Raw genomic sequence first — 19976 nt, forward strand, 5'->3', positions numbered from 1 at the left:
CTCACTGATGCAGGGAGGTGGCGTTCTGTTTCCTGTGGGGTGGGGTGGTGCCAGGAATGGATGAAGGCAAGCAAGTATGAATATGTACATATGTTATATGTATATGTTTGTGGATGTGTATGTCTATGTGTATAGGTTGATATGTATATGTACATGTATATGCATGTATGTATATATGTGTGTATATGAGTGGGTGGATCTTTCTTTGTCTGTTTCCTGGTGCTACCTTGTTGACATGGGAAACGGTGATCAAGTATAACACAACTATGCCTACAATGCAACTTTCATCTTGAAGACACTCAACACTTACTCCTCAAGTCTCATATTCTCCCCCTAAAATGATACACAGGCAACATCACCACACCTTTTGACCTGTGGTCCTACAAAGTGGATGTGGCTGGCTTCTTGAGCACTGCTAGGGCCTACAGAAGGGGATCCTGAGGCAGGAAAGAATCTATAATCTTGCTTGAGGAATGGTTTTTGATAACGCAGTGGAGGCACTGAGGATGTGAGACATGGCAGAGGTTTGAGTGGTGGAGTTACTCTTGCCTGGTAAATCAACTTACGGTTAGAAGTGAAAACAAATTTGAAGTTCCTTTTATCTTTGTGGGGGTCTTTGTTCACCTTAGTATCCTGAACACAAGTTTAAATGATTTTGAGGTTTTATGGATTTGAACAACACCATGTAGATGTAAATGGAATCAAAGCAAAGTGACAGAGGAACACTATGGAAAATTACACTTTTTTACTGTTGTGAAAATATATGCACCTTAAACATACACATGACTGCATGGAAAATATTTGTTTCTTTATCACCTTTACCACATTAAGCTTGATAGTCTAATTATTTTTCATAAGCTTAAAGATAAGAATACTCAAGGGTTTAACTGCGAAAAGAATATTCATGTCAATAATCACCGGGATTCCTAAATTGTCCCTTTGCAACATTCCATAATTAACAATAAAATAGAGTGGACTTGCATATGTATAATGGGGACTACTGATTACAAATACTTGAATGAAGCAATACAATAAGTAAAACAATCTACAAACAAAACTGGGAAAATAATTTGTGACCTTAAAGCGATACTGGTTTTCACAAAACTCGATATTCTGATAACATATATTTATAATTTTATGCATACAGGTTTCAGTAATGAGAAGGCTAAAAAGTATGATCTACAATCTTTTTTAACACACAAAACACATTCACATAAAATACAGCAGTGAAACATAAGCAAATGCAGTCACTAATGTCAATAGGTCTGGTTCTAAACTTTTCATCAAAAAAGAAAAGTCTGGTACAACTACAGTGAAAATCCAATTTCATTACCTTCCATTCAAACTTTTCATAATTCATAACAAGCAAATGGAAGCAAGAAATGATTGACATCTATACATTCAGTCATAAACAATATCTTATATAATGCCACCAACCAACGGACATCATCAAATAATCAATACTTGAGTCTTACTTAGTAACTTCTACAGAACCTTTGGTTCTCATAATATCAAATATTTTCAATCTTGTATTCCTACCAACATAAGGTATCATCATTTAAACATTAAAACACCTTGTTTAACTGTTACTACATGATAAAATATACGCACTTCAAAAATTTCTGAGGGTTTGACAAAATCTTTGATCCAGATGAGGAGTAACAGTGTCAGAGTGTGAGGTTAACAACAGCCTGGTTTCTTTTCTTGGCCACAATTTTATGCCGTCTCCACAGATGGTCATTGAGATGCTCCCTCCTAACAGCACTGTATGAGCAATGGTGACAATTGAAGGGTTTCTCTCCTGTATGAATGCGGATGTGCCGTCTTAAGTCACTTGTCTGCTTGAAGGTTGACCTGTAGCAGTAGGGACACGTCAGCACCACGCCCTCAGAAGCCTAGAAGAGAACAAGCGGTGTCAGAGGCTGTCATGGTCTTGCACTGGCTTGTCCTCAACAATATTTAATGTAAGTTAATTCTCAACCCCAAATCTGTGGGTACTTTCATTATACAAAGATAGCGCTGAAAAATGTCTTTGCCTTCTATAAACTGCTAATTTTCACATGTCTACATTATATTCTGTATGTTCTTTATTGATAATGTATTGACACCAAACATGAGTCTTCTCAGGAGAACATAGGTTCTTGTAACTGTTTTGCAAACTGGAACACTGAAGCTGTCCATCCACGAGCACTTCTACTGATATATAAAATTCTGAGAACCAGTACATCTGAAGGGGCAATTACTTAAAAGCTTCTCTAAAAGGACTCATACAGACAATTTTGTCTAACAATTTCCTGTACACTTTTCAGTTAGTCTTCCCAACATATCTATGATATAATTTTTGCTTTTCAAAATATATATATATATATATATATATATATGTATATATCTTTTCTTTTAAACTATTCGCCATTTCCTGTGTTAGCGAGGTAGCGTTAGGAACAGAGGACTGGGCCTTTTTTGGAATATCCTCACCTGGCCCCCTCTGTTCCTTCTTTTGGAAAATCAAAAAAAAAACGAGAGGGGAGGATTTCCAGCCCCCTGCTCCCTCCCCTTTTAGTCGCCTTCTACGACACGCAGGGAATACGTGGGAAGTATTCTTAATCCCCTATCCCCAGGGATAATATATATATATATATATATATATATATATATATATATATATATATATATATATATATATATATAAAGCATATATATAATTTACTTCTCATTTCCTTAACTCCATCAAATTTCAATAGTTTTTCACTACAGATTTAGCTTTTCAAAACTGACACACTGTTCTTAGTATCTTTTGCAATCCATCTACATAGATCCACTTTAGCCAGGGTTACCACAACTAAATTAGATTTTCCACCAAAATTTACATGGCTTTTATGTTTAAACTATCTTATTTTTTTTCTTTTTAAGTACTGTAACTGCCTTTTTTTTGCCTCAAAAATATTGCACAAGTATATTACCTAATGTCCGGTAAAATGTGCCAAAACCATTTGCTTCCAATGGCCAAGACCCACAGACTTCTCTAAAGTTTATTTTGACTGTTCTATAAAGCCTAGTTAAGTCCAATGATATCCTGTCGCTCTCATATATGACAATGATTCAACTATCTAATGCAAGTCTCTTGTCCTAATGAATGCTCAAGCTCCACTCATTTACATAATCTCCCCAGTCTCCCCCTCCCCCTTGCTCTTACCAATGTAAATCAAATATCCATTCTGTCCATCTCCTTTTATATTCTCTCTACGAGTTTAACACAGCACACATTGGTTAGCCCTCTCAATCAGACTATGCTTGTTACCAAGCACCTCTCTGACAATGTCATTTCTTGTGGAATCAACCTTCCTAATGGCACATATCATCCTCAAGTAATTTCATCTCTAGCACAACAAATCTTATCCTTTCTCTGCATTCAAGGCCTATGACTAACATCCATACAACACTCAGGACTGTCTATTTTAGCTTCACATATAAACATCTTTGCACCTTGCCTTCAACACATTCTTAATATGCAAAGGATCTTCATCTCCTTTTCCACTATTTGACTTCCATCAATCCTGTCTTACTCTCATGATGCACTCATTAACTTATAACTGTTTAAAGTTTCAACACTTTTTCCCAAACTCTGTCACTGTCTTATGAGGTTTCTCTCTAAGTGTCTGATTAAGGTTGTGCCATCTAAAAACAGCAAGTAATTTACCTTCACTGCCACCCTCCTCCCCTATCATATTTCCCTCACTTAAGTTCTTGCATGAACCTCTCTTACCACTCCGTTCATGCACAGATGAACATCCATGGTGATAGGTGACATCAAACATTCTTGACAAAAAGTCACTTCTGCCAAGAACAATTCATCCCCCTCCCTTCCTACCTGCATGCATGCTTTACTCTTTAAGTAAAACCTCTTCAATGAAATCAGCAAATCTCTATTCATGTTTGTGATGTTGACAGTGAATGTTGTGTGCGGTAACTAGTATAGGTGAAGATTTTGGGTGGCATTCGAAGACCACTCAGAGTGACTGGAGGGAGCAGGTTGAATTCATGTCTGTTAAGGGTTAAGAACAGGACAGAAAATTTCTATGATGATACATTCTATTTTAGGTAGGCCAACATTCTAATTGGGTGATGCAGCCCAGCATGTCTGCTGATGCTTGGGTTGTACCTTTGTCCTGTGATGTGTGAAGATATTTGCTGGATGTGAGGAAAGGTCATGTAGGAGATTGAAGGGGGTGATGCGAGAACTGCTCCCTGGAGAATTCTGCTGTAAGGCTTGAAAATTTTGGAAATGAAGCCTTTGAGAGTGACTCTGGGTTGGCAACCAGCAATAAAACTTGCATGGTAATAACTGTGGAGGGTGGTGTCAAGTAACATTTGTGTAAGGATGTGTCAGAGGACGGAGTTGAACACTTTGGTAATATCTTTTGCCATGAACACTTTGGTAATATCTTTTGCCATGGTACAGCTCACAACAGTGCTATAATTGGTTGAAAATATCCAGGATGTGCTCTATGAGATGTGTAGCAGTGAGGTAGAGGAGTTATTAGGTCTGAAGCCATGCTGTTTAGGTGTGAATTGGACATTCTGGTTGATTATGTTGTAAATCAGTTCTTTAAGAAGCACAGATTCTGAAGACAGCAGATATAAAGCTGTCAGGAAGGGTGTTTTGTTTGCACATTTCCAGATATTTGGGATTTTGTTGTGTAACAAGACTAGTTGAAGATACTTGTAACTACCTGGACTATAACTGTACCAAACTATTTTATGTGAAAGTTTGATATATACATGACAGCTAGAGACTGAGTGTGAACGAATGGGGCCTTTGTTGTCTTTTCCTAGCGCTACCCCGCACACATGAGGGGGGAGGGGGTTGTTATTCCATGTGTGGCGAGGTGGCGATGGGAATAAATAAAGGCAGACAGTATGAATTATGTACATGTGTATATGTCTGTGTGTGTATATATATATGTGTACATTGAGATGTATAGGTATATATATTTGCGTGTGTGGACGTGTATGTATATACATGTGTATGTGGGTGGGTTGGGCCATTTCTTTCGTCTGTTTCCTTGCGCTACCTCGCTAACGCCATTTGGTAAACATGCGATTAATCACGTTTACCAAATGGCGTCCTAGCTATGTCTCTTCCTTGTATATCAACTGACTGTTATATTTCTCTCTTGTGTCTCCCCTGATGATGTGATTATTACATGAAAGTGCACTTGGGAACTTATCGTGTTTCATTTTCCCACGGACTCTTACTAATATACTTGATCACGTGCAAAATTGGGAGGTAAGTTTGAATGGAGAAAAACTGGAGGAAGTAAAGTGTTTTAGATATCTGGGAGTGGATCTGGCAGCGGATGGAACCATGGAAGCGGAAGTGGATCATAGGGTGGGGGAGGGGGCAAAAATCCTGGGAGCCTTGAAGAATGTGTGGAAGTCGAGACCATTATCTCGGAAAGCAAAAATGGGTATGTTTGAAGGAATAGTGGTTCCAACAATGTTGTATGGTTGCGAGGCATGGGCTATGGATAGAGTTGTGCGCAGGAGGATGGATGTGCTGGAAATGAGATGTTTGAGGACAATGTGTGGTGTGAGGTGGTTTGATTGAGTAAGTAACGTAAGGGTAAGAGAGATGTGTGGAAATAAAAAGAGCGTGGTTGAGAGAGCAGAAGAGGGTGTTTTGAAATGGTTTGGGCACATGGAGAGAATGAGTGAGGAAAGATTGACCAAGAGGATATATGTGTCGGAGGTGGAGGGAACGAGGAGAAGTGGGAGACCAAATTGGAGGTGGAAAGATGGAGTGAAAAAGATTTTGTGTGATCGGGGCCTGAACATGCAGGAGGGTGAAAGGAGGGCAAGGAATAGAGTGAATTGGATCGATGTGGTATACCGGGGTTGATGTGCTGTCAGTGGATTGAATCAGGGCATGTGAAGCGTCTGGGGTAAACCATGGAAAGCTGTGTAGGTATGTATATTTGCGTGTGTGGACATATGTATATATATGTGTATGGGGGTGGGTTGGGCCATTTCTTTCGTCTGTTTCCTTGCGCTACCTCGCAAACGCGGGAGACAGCGACAAAGCAAAAAAAAAAAAAATATATATATATATATATATATATATATATATATATATATATATATATATTTATTTATCTATTTATTTATTTTGCTTTGTCGCTGTCTCCCGTGTTAGCGAAGGTTAGGGAAAATGATTTGGTAAATAGAGAAGAGGGAGTAAAAGCTTTACGGAAGATGAAAGCCGGCAAAGCAGCAGGTTTGGATGGTATTGCAGTGGAATTTATTAAAAAAGGGGGTGACTGTATTGTTGACTGGTTGGTAAGGTTATTTAATCTATGTATGATTCATGGTGAGGTGCCTGAGGATTGGCGGAATGCTTGCATAGTGCCATTATACAAACGCAAAGGGGATAAGAGTGAGTGCTCAAATTACAGAGGTGTAAGTTTGTTGAGTATTCCTGGTAAATTATATGGGAGGGTATTGATTGAGAGGGTGAAGGCATGTACAGAGCATCAGATTGGGGAAGAGCAGTGTGGTTTCAGAAGTGGTAAAGGATGTGTGGATCAGGTGTTTGCTTTGAAGAATGTATGCGAGAAATACTTAGAAAAACAAATGGATATGTATGTAGCATTTATGGATCTGGAGAAGGCATATGGTAGAGTTGATAGAGATGCTCTGTGGAAGGTATTAAGAATACATGGTGTGGGAGGCAAGTTGTTAGAAGCAGTGAAAAGTTTTTATCGAGGATGTAAGGCATGTGTACATGTAGGAGGAGAGGAAAGTGATTGGTTCTCAGTGAATGTAGGTTTGCGGCAGGGGTGTGTGATGTCTCCATGGTTGTTTAATTTGTTTATGGATGGGGTTGTTAGGGAGGTGAATGCAAGAGTTCTGGAAAGAGGGGCAAGTATGCAGTCTGTTGTGGATGAGAGAGCTTGGGAAGTGAGTCAGTTGTTGTTCACTGATGATACAGCGCTGGTGGCTGATTCATGTGAGAAACTGCAGAAGCTGGTGACTGAGTTTGGTAAAGTGTGTGAAAGAAGAAAGTTAAGAGTAAATGTGAATAAGAGCAAGGTTATTAGGTACAGTAGGGTTGAGGGTCAAGTCAATTGGGAGGTAAGTTTGAATGGAGAAAAGCTGGAGGAAGTGAAGTGTTTTAGATATCTGGGAGTGGATCTGGCAGCGGATGGAACCATGGAAGTGGAAGTGAATCATAGGGTGGGGGAGGGGGTGAAAATTCTGGGAGCCTTGAAGAATGTTTGGAAGTCGAGAACATTATCTCAGAGAGCAAAAATGGGTCTGTTTGAAGGAATAGTGGTTCCAACAATGTTGTATGGTTGCGAGGCGTGGGCTATGGATAGAGTTGTGCACAGGAGGGTGGATGTGCTGGAAATGAGATGTTTGAGGACAATGTGTGGTGTGAGGTGGTTTGATCGAGTAAGTAACGTAAGGGTAAGAGAGATGTGTGGAAATAAAAAGAGCGTGGTTGAAAGTGCAGAAGAGGGTGTTTTGAAATGGTTTGAGCACATGGAGAGAATGAGTGAGGAAAGATTGACCAAGAGGATATATGTGTCGGAGGTGGAGGGAACGAGGAGAAGTGGGAGACCAAATTGGAGGTGGAAAGATGGAGTGAAAAAGATTTTGAGTGATCGGGGCCTGAACATGCAGAAGGGTGAAAGGCGGGCAAGGAATAGAGTGAATTGGATCGATGTGGTATACCGGGGTTGACGTGCTGTCAGTGGATTGAATCAGGGCATGTGAAGCGTCTGGGGTAAACCATGGAAAGCTGTGTAGGTATGTATATTTGCGTGTGTGGACGTGTAAGAGACAGCTAAGGCCATTGGTAAACTAGCATTATGGGGTAACGCTTTTCACCAGTGGCGTCTTACATACATCTCTTCCTTTCATATCAACTGACTGTTCTACATCTTCTATCTCCCCTGACGATGTGATCATTCATGAGAGTGCACTTGGAAATCTCTTCCTTGTATATCAACTGACTGTTCTAACTCTTCTATGTCATTCTTGTATCTCCCCTGACTGTGATCATTACGTGAGAGTGCACTTGGGAACTTACCGTGTTTCATTTTCCTCATGGTTTCATGCATATACTAGATTAAGCACACCACTGTGGCCTCATGCAATATATTCATATGTATGCGAATGAATATGTATGTACACACACACACACACATATATGTATTCCTATGAGTCCATATGTTTACCAAATGGTGTCCTAGCTTCGTCTCTTCGATGTATATCAAGTGACTTATATTTCTCTCTTGTGTCTACCCTGATGATGTGATTATTACACGAAAGTGCACTTGGGAACTTATCATGTTTCATTTTCCCTGTGGACTCATAGGAATATCTTGATCACGTGCAAAATTGTGATCCTTTCCAATATATATACATATACATATATATATATATATATATATATATATATATATATATATATTTTTTTTTTTTTTTTTTTTTTTTTTTTTTTTTTTTTTTTTTTTTTTTATACTTTGTCGCTGTCTCCCGCGTTTGCGAGGTAGCGCAAGGAAACAGACGAAAGAAATGGCCCAACCCCCCCCCCCCCCATACACATGTACATACACACGTCCACACACGCAAATATACATACCTACACAGCTTTCCATGGTTTACCCCAGACGCTTCACATGCCTTGATTCACTCCACTGACAGCACGTCAACCCCTGTATACCACATCACTCCAATTCACTCTATTCCTTGCCCTCCTTTCACCCTCCTGCATGTTCAGGCCCCGATCACACAAAATCTTTTTCACTCCATCTTTCCACCTCCAATTTGGTCTCCCTCTTCTCCTCGTTCCCTCCACCTCCGACACATATATCCTCTTGGTCAATCTTTCCTCACTCATTCTCTCCATGTGCCCAAACCATTTCAAAACACCCTCTTCTGCTCTCTCAACCACGCTCTTTTTATTTCCACACATCTCTCTTACCCTTACGTTACTTACTCGATCAAACCACCTCACACCACACATTGTCCTCAAACATCTCATTTCCAGCACATCCATCCTCCTGCGCACAACTCTATCCATAGCCCATGCCTCGCAACCATACAACATTGTTGGAACCACTATTCCTTCAAACATACCCATTTTTGCTTTCCGAGATAATGTTCTCGACTTCCACACATTTTTCAAGGCTCCCAAAATTTTCGCCCCCTCCCCCACCCTATGATCCACTTCCGCTTCCATGGTTCCATCCGCTGACAGATCCACTCCCAGATATCTAAAACACTTCACTTCCTCCAGTTTTTCTCCATTCAAACTCACCTCCCAATATATATATATATATATATATATATATATGCACATGTGTATGTGCATATATGTATATATAGGTGTATAGGTTTTTCTTTGTCCATTTCCTGGCGCTACCTCATTAACACGGGAAATGGCAATCAAGTGTGAAATATATATATATATATATATATATATATGTGTGTGTGTGTGTGAAACAAAAACAATCTTTTAAGGTCGTGAACTTGCATTCATCAGATGTATGTGTGTCCATCACACAAAAATTCCCTCACAAAGCACACTAAATACTTATACATGAGTGCCTATCCTAAGCCCCTTGTGCAAAACATTAATCAAGATGTTTCTTTCCATTTACATAAATGGAAAACAAAAACTTGGGAAAAGAATGTCAAGTTTAATGCAAACTTTCTGAATTACAACCATATATTTATAAACATAATTTTGATCGCAGCAGACTGAACTGTTCTGCCCATCGTGAAAGCATTCTAATTCATGCAGCAATTCTTAAGAGTACAGTCTGATTGTCATATCTTACCTTGTTAATCAACTGTTTACTCATTACCTTGCAAATAATATTTGCAAATATGGTGATTTGGAATGAAAACATGAAAGCAACAAACTTCATAGTTTTATTATGAACTCTTTAAATACTTCAAGCTTATAACAATACACCAAATGTAGGCTATATTTCAAATAATATATGTATACAAGGTCATGCTTTTCAATTAAAGACTACAGCAACAAACTCCATAACTTTAATAATGAAATCCAGCAAAAACTTTAGAATATAACCATAAAATATACAATAATAACAGAAATACAGTTCCATGTTCTGGCTGTCTCAAAAATTTAAGAGTAGCACTGAAGAGGTAAAGAGCTTTACCAGTACATATAAACTTTTAAATATGCTGACTCTTTTCACAGTTCAGACAATCTAAAGTTGCAGTCGTTCAGTCTCACAGAGGATGAATAATTATTTGGAGAAGTGAATGTTCATAAAAGAGCTGAACAGCAACACCCACATTGTATATCATTCATTCAAATAACTGTAAATATTATTTGAGCATCAATGAATGAGGACACACAAAGTAATCACTTAATCTAAATTTTTTCCAGTATAAAGAAAAGTAGCAGATATGCTCAAAACATTTTCTGTTAAAACAACAGTCATCGTCATAAGCTGCATATACACGTACTTAATCTAAACCAAGATTATATCTCCCATTAAAAAGAAAACTATTTGAGACTAGCCAACCATCCAATGTGGATTACTGAGGCGCCTTCGGCCTTTTGATGATTGTCCATGATGTCGAACCATATGATCCTGCACGTAGTCACTCCTCACAGCTGTATAGGTACAAAGAGGACACTGGTATGGTTTTTCTCCAGTATGTCTCCGGATATGACGTTTAAGGTCACTCTTCTGCTTGAAGGTAGATCTGTGGCAGTATGGACAGACCAGCGGCTCCGTTGCCTAGAACAGAATAAGCCACTAGTTACCTTGTATGTCCCATATTAAAAGTTAGCGATTAATAACAGCTAAAAAGAAGGTTTAAAGCTTTCCATTGGAATATTGCAACATAATTTTCAAATTAAATAATGGCATAAAAAGGAACAGTACATTATGTACTTGTAAAGTCTCGACCAGATTCCTTTTTCTCTTTGTATTTAATTATACAGCATTTATTATAAATCTTGTAAACCATGTTTGCTTCGCATATGGTTCTGTAAATGTGCTTTTCTAACAGCACGGTGGGGACAGAGGGAACAATGATATGGTCTCTCTCCAGTGTGGGTCCTTAGGTGACGTTTGAGATCATGATGCTTCCTGAAGGTAGACCTCAAACAATAAGGGCATGTTAGGCCACGCCGATCATCAGTAGATAGCCACTCTTCGAACTCCGCACTGCCCTACAAAAAAACAACAAAAGTATGTTACCAGCCTCTCCTTAATCACTTTGTTTCTAATATTATATTCACTACTCAATGCAGATATGAATATAAATTTGAGGCCTTTTAACTTTCATCTTAACACCAATTTTCAGCATATATGAAAAGTTTTATTGGTTTTGTATCAAATTTCAAAACAAAGTCTTTAAGTTTATATCATGAGTTTCAATTTCTCTCCATTCTTCTTTAAAAAAAATCACAAACACTGTTATATTAATTTTCATTACAGTATTCAATAATTTACATGTTGGTGACCCTTGCTTGTTTGAAGGTTTAAAACATATGGATAAATCACTTGCTTCTCTTGGTATTCTTTTGAAATATTCCAAAAAAGAGGCTTTTTGGAAAACTGTACAATACTAAGATATTTTCTTTGTTAATTTTCCATGCTGAGATTACAAGTCTTCATGAGAATGATGTTGGAAATTTGCGGGCTGTCTCTTTTGAGGAGATGAGCAATGTCTTGGGGCATGCAACTTCCTCAGGTAAAATCTGTTGTAACTTGGGAGCTTTCTTGGTTAACATCTTCATTCTGATATGAGTATATAAATTCTTATCAGCAAGAGCTTCCTTATGAGAATAAAGTTTCTGACTAAGATGATCTTCTTGGTTTCAGATCATTGAGAAATTTTGGATCTTTTTTTTGTGTTATCATACAGATGGCTATCCTTTGAACAAACAAATTTAACAAAGACAGATGACGTACTCTGATGAGAGAATTAAGGAAGATTATCAATATAAAACAGTTTACACCAGATGACTATAATTATGCAATGGTAATGAGCCTTGGGTTCTACAAAAAGCTGACAGCAAGCCCCTGCCTGATGAAAATGGTGATGACCCATCACTGATGGAAGATGTTGATAAAGAGCCAATAGTTGTGGAAAATGCTGCTGAAAACTAGTTATGAAGGATGTTGATGAACAATGTCACTTGCACAGGAAAGGGACAAATTCAAAGTATTAAGTCCAATATTTGTGAAAATGCACCAGTTGTGGGTGGCATTGATAAAAACTTTGAAAACCAAATAACACTCAGAGAAACAGAAGGATTTCTATATGACATTTATGGATCTGGAGAAAACATACAATAGTTAATGATGACGCTTTGTGGAAGGTGATACAAATACATGGTGTGGGAAGAAATTTATCAGAAGCAGTGAGGAGTTCTTATCAAGACAGAGTAAGGTGTACGTGTGAGTAGGTAGGAAGGAGGGGGAATGGTTCCAGATGTGGACTGTGTGAGTGATGTTACCATGGCTGTTTAATCTGTTTATGGAAGGGGAAGTGAGTTTACCTCAGAGGTAAATCCAAGGGTCTTGTTGAGAGGGGAAGGCATGCAGTCTGTAGGGGATGATGGGGTCTGGGAAGTGAGTCAGTTGTTGTTTGCTGATGACACACTACTGGTGGCAGATTCAAATGAGAAGCTGCAACAGTTGGTGTCTAATATTTGGAAGAGTGTGTGAAAGAAGAGAGTTGAGAGTAAATGCAGGCAAATGCTAGGTTATGGGCTTAGTAGAGCAAAAAATAGGTTAGTTGAGGTCTGGGTTTGAGTGAAGAAGATCTGGAGGAAGTCTAAGGTTTCAGATACCTGGGAGTGGACATGGCAAAGAATGGAGTCATGGAAGTGGTGGCAACTCATATGGTGGGAGAGGCAGCAAAGGTTCTGGAAACAATAAGGAATAAGTGGAAAGAGAGGTCGCTATCTGAGAGGGCAAAAATGGTATATTTGAAGGTGTAGTAGTCCCAGAGATGTTGTATGGATGCACAGCAAGGACTAGAGATGAATACATGGAAGAGGGTTAATGTATTGGAAATGAAATATTTGAGAGTAATATGAGGTGAGGAAGGCAGAATGAGCAAGTAATGACAGGGTAAGAGTGAAGTGTAGTAATATAAGTAAGGTCAAGACCTCAAGAGGGTGTATATTGAATTGGTTTGGATATAATGAGAGAATGATTGAGGAGAGATTGACAAAGAGGATATATGTGTCAGAAGTGGAGAGGACAAGAAGGGTTAAACAAAACTGTAGATGGAAGGATTGCATGAACATGCAGCAGGGTGAAAGGCAAGCATGGGATAAACTAAACTGGAGTGATCTGGTATACATAGGGCAATAATCTGTCATTGGACTGAACCAGGGCAAATAAAAATGCCAGGGGAAACCAGAGAAAGGTCTATGGGATATGGCTATGGATAGGGGGCTTTGGTTCCATAACACATGACAGCAAGACAATGGATGTAAAAGAATGACGGCTTTTCCTTGTTAGTTCCTCAGTTAAATGGGAAACAGTGAACAAGTATGAAAGAGAAAAGACATTGATGATGGGTATTTTGTTCTACAGAATGTTAATGGGAAACTTTGTAGTAAAGGATGTTCCTTCAAAACAACAAAAGAATCTTGAGGGCATTCCTGCAGATACTGCAGGGATTTATTCAAAAGAAACTTCTGTGTCAAATCTGACCACAGTGAGTCTGGTAACTCACCTGACACTATATCTTGGTCTCAAAGACAAAATTGCCTTCTGTATAAGCAGACCTTTCCTGTATATGCTTAATGGTTTCAAAAGTGGGTATTGACCCTATAAAGTTGGTTACATAACATTTTGTGGATGGAGTGGCCTCCATCTTGATAACAGATCCTGTGAATAAGGCCTTGAAAAAGGTTACAATTACTCAGAGCACCTAGACCAACAAGCAAGGACTCGGCCTTTCTTTTGGAGATATATGAGAACACAGCTAATTACAGCATATACCACTGATACTCTACAGATGCAAAGTCTTGAAAGAGAAACATACATATATCTTAACATATACACAGAATACTTATGTAGTGACAGAAATGAATGAAAGCAAGCAAGATGAATAAGTACATTTGTATATATCTGTGTATGTATATGTTGATATGTATATGTGCGTGTATGGGCATTGATGAATATATATATATATATATATATATATATATATATATATATATATATGTGTGTGTGTGTGTATAAGGGTGGATGGGCCGTTCTTCATCATTTGCTTACTGGCGCTACCTCACTGATGAGAGAGAGAGAGAGAGAGAGAGAGAGAGAGAGAGAGAGAGAGAGAGAGAGAGAGAGAGAGAGAGAGAGAGAGATCCATATCACTTCCCCAAGTCACCTTAAATGGACAGTCCCTCCAACAAAACAAAATATCAACCAATCTAGGCATCAAATATGACAAGCATATGACATTCTTTTTCCACAGCAATAAAATCAACACAAAAGCAACATAGAAACTAAATATTCTCAGAATGCCAATTGGTATATATCTGAACAGGAAAGAGAATCCCTTGACTTCCTTTACAAAATTTCTTCCAATTCACTTCAAATTTTGTCTCACCAGCCTTATAGAAACATATAACAAAGGTGCAAACCACACAAAACAGACCACTCTGAACAAACAATCACTGGCTGCCTGGTAACCACAAATATTCAACACCTACACAATCAAAGGAAGATCTTGTCACAACAATCCTATATAAGCATACTTGGCACTCAATATGCAACAGCATTACAGCCCCTCCAAACCAGATCCCACCCGGAGGAAAAAAAAAATCCCAATTCACAGATCCCCACCCCAACAAAAATTGAAAAAACACATTTGCAATGAAATTAACTGAAAGGTACAAAACAATGGCTTTCCCAATTCAGTACTACATTCCATCCCAACAGACATACACCCATCAAAAGCCAGACTCCCTAAACAAACATGTCACACTTTCCCATTTACACTCTGGACATCACTGATTCCTACAACATAACAAACACTTTTACAATGTATTCCAAAATCCTGCATGCCCATGATGCAACTACCATAAAGAAGAAACCAAGCTCTTACATAATTAATCTGTATTTCTATGCTCTGCATCCACTTTTTGGCCAAAAATATTCAGAGGATTCCAAACCTTTCTGCCCATTTCGCATAACCTCAAAACTGTTGAGTTTATGGCCTTGCCTTTGTAACATTCAATGCCCTAGTTGCCTTGCTATTTCACAACTCTTGATGCACCGAGTTCTTTGTCAGCATTCCAGACATTTTCTAATGATGTGCCCCCCCCCCCCCCCCAAAAAAAAAAAAAAAAAGAGAAAAGAAAAAAAATCAAATCAGTGCGTCCCTAAGTTAATTCACATACCTGAATGTCATGAATGTAAGAGTTGAGCCTCTAACTATATGCAGCCACTACAGTACAGAGGGTTTAATGATACATTAGACACATTTCAGCCCTCCTCTTTGATACACAATCAAGTAAAGAAAAATAACTCATCCTCCTCCATCCATTTCCTGGATGTTCTACACACAAAGGTAAAACAAACAAGGACAATTTGTTTAGTTCAGACCCTCATGTTAACTCCTTAATAAGTATGTAATATATAAAGTTTATAGTATGAACAGCTAAGAACTATAACAATTTTACAATGTAGTACATGGAATAAAAAGAATCCAATGTAAGTATAGCTTTAATTATTAGCCATAATCCAACAAAACTATCACCACATCAGAAAAATGAATGAATTATTATAGGGATTTAGATGCAAAATTTTCTAGGCAAGAAAAAGCTAACACCACCTCTAAAAACTGAAAAGAAACACCTCTATGTAAGTTGTTTCCATATATTCTGGAAACTATTCACTTTTTACAATGCAAGATGAAATAAACAAAGACCCAAACTTCATAACAATCAGACTATTTACAGAAAACAAGTCTTGTAAGGACTGGTCACTTTTAACATTCTTCCCTTAACTCTCATTCATGACTTGTCTTGAAATTTGTAAATGATTTATTGCTCCAATATCAACAAGAGAAATCAAGTCAACAGTAGTGAATAAATAAAATTTTATGTGATTACGCATGTGGATAAAATACATAAATATCAAAATTACATTTGCAGTGCTATGCGCATGTGGCGTCAAAGAGATGAGTACAAGCTTGAGTTAGGAGTGGTAGGCAATATCTGAGTTACAAGAGAGTGCTCCACATTAACAGGAGGGTGACGCCTCCGTATATGATCCTGCAAATGAGTGGTCCTCTTGGCACGATATGGGCAGTGTGGACAAGCATAAGGCTTTTCCCCAGTGTGGATGCGTACATGGCGGCGGAGGTCACTCATGCTCATGAAGGAGACTGTGCGGCAGTAGGGGCACAAGAAAGTGGGAACTTCTCGTTGACGGTTCACCTCACAGCCCTACAAAGAGAATCAAATGAGGGTGTTATTGGCCAGTGTGGTGAGTTTATCCACTACAGCTTGGGCCATCTTTCACCCAAACAATCATATAGTGATGTTACAAGACCATGTCTACTTAATGTCTATTATATTTCAGTAATCTCAGCAAGCATAAAGTGTGATTCTTCATTTTTTTAATAAAAATATTACAAAATTGATTATACTGTTAAATATATAGGCAAAAAGATATCAATTGCATTACCAGAATGAAGATGAAAGTATCACGTAAAACTCATCTTAAATACATTTTTGGTTTACTGCAATGTTACAGTATATGATTCTTTTTATCCTATATAGACTATGCTTTTAAAAGCTTAGGCCTAAAAAAATAACATTCCCTGATACCATTAAAAAAAGTGATCTAGAGGACAGAAATAAATTCCTAATGTTGAACTAGTTCTGGCTTTGCTTTTTCTAACACATATAATTCTGGAGATAGGTATCACGGATATATGGTGTGCAAAGAAGGCTATTACAAGCAGTGAGGAGTGTTTACCAAAATAGTAAGGCATGTGTGGGAGTGAGCAAGGAGGAGGTTGTGTATCTACATGAAGGTGAGTCTGTGGCAGAGATTTTATGTCCCATGGCTGTTTATTCTACTTATATATGGGGACGTGTAGGAAGTGAATGTAAGGGTCATGGAGAAAGGACCAGGCATGCAGTTTGCTGGTGTGTGTGTGTGTGTGTGTGTGTGTGTGTGTGTGTGTGTGTGTGTGTGTCCCACCATCGCTGGGTGGTAAGTCAGTTGTTACATTCACTGATGATATGGTACTGGGGCATATGTCTGTTTCTGAGATTGGTAAAATGTGTGAAAGGAGGAGATTGAGAGTAAATGTGAATAAAAGCAAGGTTATCAAGTTAGCAGTGTAGAGATGTTATTTGGAGTGTGAGTCTGAATGGAGAGAATTTGGAGGAAGTAAAGTGATCTTTTTTAATACTAGACAGTGGATATGGTAGCAAATGGAACCATGGCAGATGAAGAGAGCCATAGGGTGGGTGATGGGGTAAAGGTCTTTGGATGCACTGAGGAATGTGAAGAGAGGTCATTATCTTTTAGGGAAAAAATGGGTAATTTGATGATATAGTAGTGCTACATGAATGTGAGGCCTGGGTTTTAGACATAAAGGTAAAAGGAAGGATGAATGTGTGGAAAATAAAATGAGGACAAAATGTGGTACAAATTGGGTTGGGTAAAAGAATGATGTAGAGGTAAGTGGTGCTAAAATGGTTTGCATATATGGAAAGGAGTGAGCAAAAGGGGGACACCAAGTAGGAGGTGGAAATTTGGAGTGAAAGAAGCTTTGAAGGATTCAGGCCTGAGCATACAAGACAGTGTGAAGCATGCACGGGATATCACAAATCAGAGAGATGTCATTTACAGGGGATGATATGCTGTTAATGGGGTGAACCAGGATATGAGAAGTAGATAGACAAAAATATGGAAAGGTCTGTGAGGCCTGACTATGGCTGCTCTGGTTTTGGTGCATAATACATGACAGCAAAAGAGTGGATGTAAGCAAATGAGGCAATTTCCTTATCTGTTCCTAACGCTACCTCGCTGATGCATCTCCTGCATGTCATAGAAGGTGGCTAATAGAGGCAAGAGCAGGGGGTGGAAATGCTTTTCTCTCTCTCTCTCTCTCTCTCTATTAATATATACATATTATTCCAATATATCACTGCAATTCGCTCTATTCCTTGCACGCGTTTCACCCTCCTGCATGTTGAGAGAGAGAGAGAGAGAGAGAGAGAGAGAGAGAGAGAGAGAGAGAGAGAGAGAGAGAGAGAGAGAGAGTGACAGAGACAGAGAGAGAGAGTGACAGAGAGAGAGAGAGAGAGAGAGAGAGAGAGAGAGTGACAGAGAGAGAGAGAGAGAGAGAGAGAGAGAGAGAGAGAGAGAGAGAGAGACAGAGAGAGAGAGAGAGAGAGAGAGAGAGAGTGAGAGAGAGAGTGAGAGAGAGAGAGAGAGAGAGAGAGAGAGAGAGAGAGAGAGAGAGAGAGAGAGAGAGAGAGAGAGATGCAGGGATATTTCCTCTACGGCTTACTAATCTGTTCCTGATGGTACCTCAAACATGCATAAGATAAAAGAAAGAGAAAGGCTTAAAATAATCAAGATAGAGAAAAAATCTAAAGTAATAAAAATTCTATACGTATCTAAATGAAAAACAACTTCAATGACTCTTCTCCACACAAATATAAAGTATGTAAAGATATTCTGGTTATCTTTAAAATCTAGTCAATAACATGCTACTTGGGTTTAAAGAGCATGATTATCAACTGGTGTGGCAATTGCATACAATAAAACTACCACGCAAACATCTCAGGAAATTATGGCAAATACCATTAAAAGAATCAGGGTGTCAACCTAAAACGAGCACTATGTGGAACAGCAATGAGCGAAACAGTGCAGAGTAGGGACTTCCTTTACAGTATACCACTTTCAAATACACTTCTTTTCAACAGGTATGTCATTTCTATCTTTATGAAAAAGTTAGTACTGCATCTGGTTCCTGTGCTAGGTTTTGAGTTAGTCTATGGCTCCTATGTCATTTTCGTTCATTTCAACATACATAATGGCATTCTCATAAAAATGATCCAGTAAGACATTAAATTCCCAACTTTCTATGAGCAACTGTTTCTCCCACCTTAGAGGTACCATCAGGAATAAATGAACATTGGCCGTATTTTCACAAATCCACTCTCTAGTTGTAACAAACTTACTGAATACTGCCTCATTATTGCCAGCAACAACTTAAATATCTCCTTGGGGTCATTTTCATACTTTTCTCCAACTTTAATGCCCCTATCTCAAAATTTTGCTCTAAATCTTAGCATATAAGAATAACACTTTCGGATTCTGTACCAGGTTACTGATTACTTTTGTTTCATTTATTTTCTTTCTCTCCTATGCAATCAATAAGCATTTTCTTTATCTTCATGCTTATTTGCTAAATTTGTTTTTGTTTCATGTCTCATAATTCACTTTTCTTATTTGGCATTTTCCTTTTTTATCATATTTTCTTATGAATGGTATCAAACCTTTGGCTGTCATGCTGTCTTGGTACTTAGCTATTCATCTGTAAAAATATTCCAATTCATGACTGCTGTTAAAGCACTAATTAGTTTAGAGATGTCATTCTGCTTTCATGATGCCTGCTGGACTACCACTCCATGGCCCCCCGATGGAGACCTTTTGTTACTCCCCATATCACCCATGCGCATTATACACAACAATGATTCTGTTGTGAAGGAATTCTATTTTTACTTGAAACATTTACATATGTGTATGTTATATATGTGTAAAACTATGTATATTTATTGCTTGCACTGTGCACTGTATATATTACATACATACTTATTAAATAATTCCAACACCTAACACATGCATCTGGTAACATTACACAAGGGTACTTAGTGGCAGCACTAGAATCCCATTCCTTAATTTTTTACAGAATCAGAAGCT

The 19976-nt window shown here is 38.4% G+C and overlaps 1 protein-coding gene across 15 annotated transcripts in view; it reads right to left on the bottom strand.

Annotated features, from left to right (window-relative positions):
- LOC139747108 (uncharacterized) overlaps positions 1 to 19976 on the bottom strand; it is a 275924-nt gene that overhangs the window by 85185 nt on the left and 170763 nt on the right. The window contains exons 6-7 of one of the 15 annotated variants that reach the window (XM_071658950.1): positions 16173 to 16474; positions 1114 to 1895 (exon numbers count right to left, since the gene is read on the bottom strand). The exons of 9 other annotated variants lie outside the window; for them this stretch is intronic. In XM_071658950.1, coding sequence (XP_071515051.1) covers positions 16199 to 16474 — 276 coding nt within the window. In that variant the 3' untranslated portion in view covers positions 1114 to 1895; positions 16173 to 16198. 5 more of the 15 variants (XR_011712316.1, XM_071658951.1, XM_071658966.1 and 2 more) reach the window with 5 other exon arrangements.

This window comes from Panulirus ornatus, chromosome 67, assembly GCF_036320965.1.
Source record: "Panulirus ornatus isolate Po-2019 chromosome 67, ASM3632096v1, whole genome shotgun sequence".
NCBI lineage: Eukaryota > Metazoa > Arthropoda > Malacostraca > Decapoda > Palinuridae > Panulirus > Panulirus ornatus.